Source organism: Moschus berezovskii, chromosome 12 (assembly GCF_049115385.1).
Source record: "Moschus berezovskii isolate FMDL1 chromosome 12, NW_MosBer_1.0, whole genome shotgun sequence".
NCBI classification, from domain to species: domain Eukaryota; kingdom Metazoa; phylum Chordata; class Mammalia; order Artiodactyla; family Moschidae; genus Moschus; species Moschus berezovskii.
The window spans coordinates 43,590,337-43,599,250 of record NC_142471.1 but is presented as its reverse complement, the minus strand read 5'-3'; the positions used below and the strand labels follow the sequence as shown (position 1 = coordinate 43,599,250).

The 8,914-nt window shown below is 41.7% G+C and overlaps 1 protein-coding gene across 2 annotated transcripts in view; it reads left to right on the top strand.

Moving 5' to 3' along the window:
* Positions 1-2,577: 2,577 nt before the first annotated feature.
* FRMPD2 (FERM and PDZ domain containing 2) overlaps positions 2,578-8,914 on the top strand; it is a 106,222-nt gene continuing 99,885 nt past the window's right edge. For both annotated transcript variants that reach the window (XM_055425962.2, XM_088842083.1), the window contains exon 1: positions 2,578-2,679. In XM_055425962.2, the coding sequence (XP_055281937.2) occupies positions 2,655-2,679 (25 nt within the window). In that variant the 5' untranslated portion in view covers positions 2,578-2,654. The remainder of the gene's footprint in view (positions 2,680-8,914) is intronic.

Genomic DNA, 8,914 nt, shown 5'->3' with positions numbered 1-8,914 from the left:
GATGCCATCCAGCCATCTCATTCTCCGTTGTCCCCTTCTCCTCCTGCCCCCAATCCCTCCCAGCATCAGAGTCTTTTCCAGTGGGTCAACTCGTCGCATGTGGTGGCCAAAGTATTGGAGTTTCAGCTTTAGCATCAGTCCTTCCAATGAACACCTAGGACTGTTCTCCTTTAGGTTGGACTGGTTGGATCTCCTTACAGTCCAAGGGACTCTCGAGAGTCTTCTCCAGCACCACAGTTCAAAAGCATCAATTCTTCGGCAATCAGCTTTCTTCACAGTCCAACTCTCACATCCATACATGACCACGGGAAAAACCATAGCCTTGACTAGACGGACCTTTGTTGACAAAGTAATGTCTCTGCTTTTTAATATGCTGTCTAGGTTGATCTTAACTTTCCTCCCAAGGAGTAAGAATCTTTTAATTTCCTGGCTGCAATCAGCATCCGCAGTGATTTTGGAGCCCAAAAAGTGAAGTCTGACACTGTTTCCACCTAGGGCTAGCTAAAATACAGATGCCCCTGGCTCTCCCCTAGAGATTAGGGTTCAGCAGGTCTGGGGAGGTGTTGGGAGATCTACATTTCATCAAGTTCTAATTTAAATCTGATGAGTTGACAAATTTGGGAGAAACAGCACAAGATGGTTGCAAATGATGAATTTGGGAGAAACAAATTTGGGAAGCAAACAAACTTGGGAGAAGCAGCACAAGATGGTTGTACCACGCTTTATTAGCTAGTGTGGAAAACAAGTAGCCTTGAGCAGGAAAAAGATAGATTTTGTAAAACATTATATAATATTCATTAGTTTTTTTAGAGCAATAGAACATAAGGGGGTACAAGGGGAAAAATCCAAGAAATGGACAATAATTTCCCTGAATAAGTAATAACTAATGACTAAATGATCCACTCAAAACACCCCAAAGCAACCACTGTTAAGTTTCTAGTGATTCCTTCTAAAGTATATATATATGTGTGCATATATATATATATATATATATATGAATACATAATATATATAACATGCATCAGTTCATCTCAGTCACTTGGTTGTGTCTGACTCTTTGAGACTCCATGGACTGCAGCATGCCAGGCTTCCCTGTCCATCACCAACTCCTGGAGCTTGCTCAAACTCATGTCTATTGAGTTGGTGATGCCACCCAGCCATCTCATCTCATAACATAAATAGTACTATATATAAATAATGTATTTTATATTTGTATATATTATGTACATATTTACACTGAGAGGAATCATACAGGCCTATTCCACACCTTTTGTTTTTTAAAAGATCTTGGCAAGTTTTGCATGCCAGTGCATATAGGTATACCTGCCTCCTTGACATTGCTGTGTAGTTGATTTTCCACTGTGTATGAACTGCAATTTATTTAGCTGTGCACTGCTGATTGACACTTTGGTGACTTTTAGTTTTTCACTATTACAAAAAACATTGTGATGAGCATCTTTTTTTATATGCTTGAGTGAATGTTTACAGAATGATTCATGAGGTTAGTTCCTTTTAGCTATGTTTATGAACGACATGTGCATTTCTAGTTTTAATAAATATCACTAAATGCCCCCACTGAGAGGTTGCACTAACCTACATTCCCACTCCTGGCATATGGGACTGCTCACCAGGCATGCCCTCATCTAGCCCTTGGTTTCATCTAATGTCATTTTTATATGCTTTGGTCTTTATATGAAGTAAAATGCATGGTTTCCTTTTTTTTTAGTCTCTCCATTTTGAAATTGCCTTTTATTTGAAAGGCTCTGACGATCTACTCTTTCACCTTTACCTTTACAGAGCTAATGTCACACTAATTCTTGCTGTTCTCCTCTGTCTACTGGCTCCTTTTTGAACCTAAGTACCACAGAGTGAGAATTCCTTTTCTCCAACTGTAGTCCTCCTTTAAAAAAAAAACAAACATTTTATTGAGGGCTGATTGACATACAAAGAGCAGTCTATAGTTAACATATACAACTGGAAGAGTATAGAGATCATTGTACACCCATGAAAACATCACCACAATCTGTGCCATAACTATATCCATCATCTCCAAAGTTCCTCCTGTCTTGTTGTTATTATTAGTATGTGTGTGTATCTGATGATCACAATCACATTTCTCTTGCCTTCTAACTGGCAGCTCCAGGTTAGTTCTCATTGTTCTTGCATGTTTCTCTGTTCTTTCGGTGCAGGTCCAAAGGGCATGGAAAATGGTGGAGTTAGTGAAATTAAGACTCGGTTCTTGGCCGGCCCCTGGTTCTTGGCAGGGCTCCATTTTTTGATTGGACCAGGAGATAAGGTGACATCATGGTCAAAGCTCCCGCTGAGCCGCAATCCCATTGCCTTCAGTGGCATCTAATCCAGTTGAGCTCTTAGAGGCTCTCTCGGATCACTGGCTTTGAGGACACAGACTGCTGGGGTGGCTCTGCCTGCTAACAGGCCAGAGGCTGCACGGGGCTCAGGGCAGAGACCAAGCCCCGGAAAGGGAAGGGCCCTTGTTGACTCACTTGCTGGGCCACCGAGTGCTTAGTAACAAACAGTAAACAAAGGCAGCAGCACAGGCAACAGAAGCAGCTCAGGCGAGAGAAAACATCCCTGCTCCTTGTTGGAGAGTCGTCCATGATGAAGGCCTAGACCAGGTCACGGAGACTTTCTGGATGCAGCTTTTGCCACAGGACACAGGTACTTCTTGACGTCATTTACTTTTCTCCTATCAGTCTGCATCAAGAGAAGGGTAAACCCATGGGGAATAAGGAGAGCTCAGCAGGGCTAGGCTTTGTGTTAAAGGCTCTTTGCAGTAAGTATTGTTTGAAGTATTATTTGTTTCAGGTTGCTGGTATGGACTCATTCAAAAACAAGTGAAGGTTTATTTGTTTCTAACAAATAAAGAGTGGGTTCAACGGAGAATTTAGTTTAGAGTCAAATCAACCCTTGTTTGAATCGCCACTTTTCTATTCAACATCTGTTCAAACTGAAACAAACGCCTTAACTTTGTTGAGACTCAGTTTCCTTACCTGTTAACTGGTACAATAGTACACGCTTTGTTGCAATGTTGAAGATGCCTGTGGTGATACATGAGAAGGCAGGTGCTTGGAGGATAAGAGTAACCCAATATATGATAACTGTCCCTATCTTCTAGGAAGGAGTGTTGCAGCTATTCCTTACAGGAGGTCAGTGGTTTACGGTAAAGAGTCTCAAGTCATGTCTATGTAACGTCCAGGAAACAATGAACAAAAGAAAAAAAAATGTCAGTAATTGAAAGAAAAACACTCAGTTTTGAGTTTTTTTTGACACTTTAAACAACCTTTGTTGTTAAAGCAACAGCTGAAATCAGAGATGAGTATCTCCTGGCTAAATCCCACAATTTGCTATAGGCTATTAGCTGAAACTAAGTTATGACCTTATCTATTTAAGAAACACTTACTCGGTGTCTCCTGGGTGCCATGCTGGGTTCTAGGGTGTTGGGAATACCTCTCTCTGCTCAGAAGATCTTCCAGGTGAGTGGAGGAGATAGCAAGGTTACCTGCACAATAGCTTGTGGTGGTAGCAAGTGCTGAAGAGGCAAGGGCTCCTGGAAGAGGTGCTGACTGAGCACTGTTTGAATTCCAGGTGAGAACTAGCAAGAGATGGGAGGGCAGGAGTTGGGGAAAGGCATCTTAGGCAAAGTAAAGCTCATGTAAAGGCCTGTGCTTGCATGCTAAGTAGCTTCAGTTGTGTCCAACTCCGTGTGACCCCATGGACTATATCTGCCAGGCTCCTCTGTCTACAGGATTCTCCAGGCAAGAATACTGCAGTGTATTGCCATGCCCTATTCCACATGATCTTCCCTACCCAGGGATCAAACCATCATCTCTTACATCTCCTGCATTGGCAGGCAAGTTCTTTATCACTAACGCCACCTGGGAAGCCCGAAGCTGATGTAAAAGTCTGGGAACAGCAAGCAGTTTGGAATAACTTGAGCAAAGTGTGAGTGTGGGCATCTGATAAGAGAGACGGCTGCGGAGGTGAACAGGGCAGACCAAGGAAGGCTTCTGTAGCTTGTCTTTCATTCAGAAGGTCCTACAGAGTCATTAGTGATTTTAATGAGGGGGATGTCATGACTGCATACAAATATTAGAAAGATCATTCTGGTAGTGATATAGGTATGGGAAGAGTGGCCCTGGAATAATGATGGCTTCCTTTGTGGTTCAGCTGGTAAATAATTCACCTGCAATGCTGGAGACCTGGGTTCGATCCCTGGGTTGGTAAGATCCCCTGGAGAAAGGAAGGAGTACCCATTCCAGTATTCTAGCCTGGAGAATTCCATGGACAGTATAGTCCGTGGGGTTGTAAAGAGTCAGACACGACTGAGAAACTTTAACTTTTACTTTCAGCCTAACCTAAGGAAACAAGAAAGGGGATGTCGAGAACCTCCAGGCAGGTGCTGCTAACACTGTGAAAAAAACAATCATGCATATATGTATATATGTACATATATATAAATAAATTCATTATAAACATCATTGATGTGAATGATGTATATTGCACAATTTACAAGTGATAAAATACACAATACTCTTTACTGCTAATTCAGTATAGCCAAGGAATTCACAAGGAATGTATTCATTGATTTTTGCTGAACTCTTATATCCTTTGCCAGCTTATGTTTGCAATTGACCAACATGTGTCAGTTCAGTTCAGTTCAGTCGTTCAGTCGTGTCCGACTCTTTAGATTCAACATTAACTGATATTTTTGTTTACATTGACAAGTAAAAAGAAAGTTAAGCAATGAAGGTGAATGTGTTGCTTCTACTCATTGTCAATGGCAAGAATGACTTTTGTGCTGAATTGGACAACAGTTTTGAATTCTGGAAGACTATTTCCCCAAATTTTGTTCTATTTTCAACATAAAAGCTACAGATATGACATACTTTTAGCTTTAATATGCATTGTTAATTTTTTTTATCATTTTCTTAAGTCTTGTTGACTGAAAAAAAAAAGCACAACCTAAAAGTTGAGACTTGTATTTTATCTGAGGGCATTATTTAGGATTGTCGCCTGGGAAGGTGGCCTCTCAGATAGCTCTAGGGGACTCCAAAGAGGTAAAGGAGAAGCCAGGATACATAGGAGTTTTTGCTGAAAAGAAAAAAAGAAACACCCACATAATTGAACATCGAAAGATCAGTCCTAAAGACAAAAATCAGACATCTCAAGTTAATGAATTTAGTGCCTTTCTATGCATGTGAAGATGCAAGATTCTGGGCTCCTTGAAATTATTCCTTTGATTTGCATCTTAACTATCTAAAGTCAGTAGTCTGTTTTTCTCTATCTTGAACTCCCCTCTGTGGGGCCCATTGTTGGGGTGGCTGCAGTGGTGGGCAACATTCATAGTTTACTGGAATTTTATTTTTGTCAACAGTGTAGGCAATCAACAAAACAACAAACCAAGTCCTGATTTGCAGCCTTTGTTAATTTCTTTGGTGTAAATGCCCCCACTGTGGCCAGTTCTAAGTTTCCAATGTTCTATCTCTGGACAGAAATTTGGAAGAGATATGTGCTAGTACACCATCGTGTGTAATTTCTATCATATATGTGGAGGTGATTTAAATAAGCTCAAGAGCAGAGACTGTAGTATAGTATATGGTAAAATAATTAGGAAATGGTGGGTTTGAGTATATTATTAATATAATTTATTTAACTGGAAGTTCCTATAACTTAATTTTTGTAATCGTTATGTTTAACAACCAGCTTGCAAAATTTCTGGAGATTTAATATCTGGCTCTCACTAGTCAGTAGGAACATTCATCAGCACTTTACAGGATCCAAGAAAGTTTTAAAGAGGAACTTGCCTGGTGGTCCAGTGGTTGAGAGTTTGTCTTTCAATGTAGAGGGTGCAGGTTTTCTTCCTGGTCTGGAAGCTAAAGGAAATCAGTCCTGAATATTCATTGGAAAGACTGATGCTAAAGCTGAAACTCCAATACTCTGGCCACCTGATGTGAAGAACCGACTCATTGGAAAAAACCCTGATGCTGGGAAAGATTGAAGGCGGGAGGCGATGGGGACGACAGAGGATGAGATGGTTGGTTGGACAGCATCACCAATATGATAGACATGAGTTTGAGCAGGCTCTGAGAGCTGGTGATGGACAGGGAAGCCTGGTGTGCTGCAGTCCATGGGATTGTAAAGAGACAGACATAACTGAGTGACTGAACTGAACTGAACATGCCTCCTGGACAAAAAACAAAACATAAAACAGAAGCAATATTTTAACACAAATTCAATGAAAACTTTTAAAATGATCTACATAAAAAAAATCTTAAAAGAGAATTTAAAAAATTTTTTTAAAGGAAGTTTTAAAGAGGCACAATCCATGGGGAGGGAAATATGATTAGTAGGGATAGAAGGAGAGACAAAGACGGGAATTAAGAAGAATACCTGCTTCTCTCTATGGGCAAATGCATCACACATCAAAATAGGAAATACAGAAATGGATTCAGGGGTGCAAGTCAAGGCTGAACTCTTTGGAAAGACCAATATGGAAAGAAGACTATAATTTAAATATAGAACAGAGAAGGATGGGGAATGTTTACAGCCTTCAAGAAATGTCACTGGACTTCTTCAGATGCCTAGAGACACGGTGCTCACTCCCCTGCTGCCTCTCTGTCAGTCTTGCTCATTGATGTTGAGGTTATGGAGGAAGGAGAGGGCTGGTTTAGAAGGACCCGCTGCCCTGAGAAAGTGATGCTGGTGGACCAGAGAAGTGTGGGCAGGGCACACAGCATGTATGGGGATATGAATGAAAACAGCCCTGTTGACCATTTTTCCCCTTCTCAACTCCCTTAGTCTCTGGCCCTGGTGGTCACTCACCCCAGCCCCCATTATCCTTTTTTGCAAGCCTCTTTTACCTACAGCTTTTGTGTTCAGAAGCCTACCTTTTATGTTCACAGAAGCCTCGGCTTATCCTCTGATAAGTCCTTCACCAAATTCCTTCTCTTTGATTTGAGAGAGTCCTTACCCAAGTCACCCAGAACATTGACAAGCCCTAGTTGGGGTTTCCTTGGTTACTTAACACAGCAATTATACCTCCACATTTTGGTTGACTGCAGCCATTGCCTGATTGTCACTGGTTCTTCCCAACAAGTTAATGGAACAAGCAGGGCCCCATAGCTTGTAATGTGCTGTGAACCACCCAGTGATCTTTGGTGGTTTTGTTAAAATGCAGATTCTGACTCAGGAGACTAGAGGAGGGCCTGAGTCTATTTATAACAAGCTCCCCATTGATGCCAATATTGTTAATCTGAGAGACTGTGCTTTGAGCCACAAGGAATGGGGTGTACAGCTTGGGCCAATGGCTCCTGTAACCCCATTGACAGAGCTACGTCTGTTCTCAAGTGTTAGTTTTGTGGGTTTGTCCCTACTTCATCCCTTGCCATCAGTGTTTACTCACCATTAATAATAGCTGCCATTTCTTGAGATGACACTGTGTGTCAGACACAATAGCCAATATCACACAGCTTCCCAGGTGGCATCAGTGGTGAAGAACCCACCTGCCAATGAAGGAAGTGTAAGAGATGTGAGTTCAGTCCCTGGGTCAGGAAGATCCCCTGGGGGAGAGCATGGCAACCTACTCCAGTATTATTGCCTAGAGAATCCCATGGACAGAAGAGCCTGGAGGTTATAGTCCACAGGGTCACAAAAAGTCAGACATGACTGAAGCGACTTAGCATGCATGCACGCACAGAGAAAATTAACTGCCCAAGCAATCCAACTCTGACTTTTGAACCTGCCCTCTCAGCCACTATGATTTGCTATTCCTGTTTTCCTTCTCAGTTTTTTGGCCCTGAAGTCAGTGTTTTTAGTTGCTCTCCTCCAAGAGCTTTTATTCCTGAGACTGGCTAACTCTCCGTCCCCAGACTTGGTTTTCATTTTATTCTTGGTCACAGGCAGCTATATAGCTAATTGCCCTTATTTTTCTTGCCATGGTTGTAGACCTTCTGCTTATATTTCCTTGAGTTTAAATGGTTGTAATAGCCTAACATTATCGGAAATAGAGTAGGTAGTGAAGAAAAGTGAATAGGTCGTGAAAGGAAAAAGAAAGGAGATTTATAGAATGTTGGAAAAGTACCAGTTCATGGTGGGTTGGTGTCATTCAAGGGGAAGATTTTGAGACTGAGCCATCAGAACTTACTCTTCCATAAATTGTTGTTGTTCAGTCGCTAAGTTTTGTCCGACTCTCGTGACTTCATAGATTGAAGCATCCCAGGCTTCCCTGTCCTTCACTATTTCCCTGAGGTTGCTCAAATTCATGTCCATCGAGTCAATGATGCTATCCAATCATCTCATCCTCTGTCACTCTGCTTCTCTTCCTGTCCTCAATCTTTCTTAGCATCAAGATCTATTCCAGTGAGTCAGCTCTTCACATGAGGTGGCCAAAGTATTGGAGCTTTAGCTTCAGCATCAGTCCTTCCAATGAATATCCAGGATTGATTTCCTTTAGGATTGACTGGTTTGATCTCCTTGCAGTCCAAGGGACTCTCAAGAATTAAGAACTGTTTCTTTTCCAACTGTTTTTTTTAGAAATCTTTGGCCATATTGCACGGCATGTAGGATCTTAGATCCCAAACCAGGGATTGAACCCATGCCCCCTGCACTGACAGCACAAAGCCTTAACCACTGGACCATCAGGGAAGTCCTTCTGGCTGTTATTTTTAATGGTATGTTCTGGATGGATAAATTTGGCTGAAGGTTGTATCTTTACCCCCAAAAGAATATTTAAAACAAAGTATTCATTTTGCAGAGTTTGTGACAGGGTGAGCCTCCTCTCAGCTTAAGTTGGGAGCCCACTAAAGTCCCTGTTCTGCCTGAGTTCGTCCATCAGAGGTTGATCTAGTTGTCACTTTGAGACAAGAGGGGACCAAGGTCTCTATGAAGAGGGACC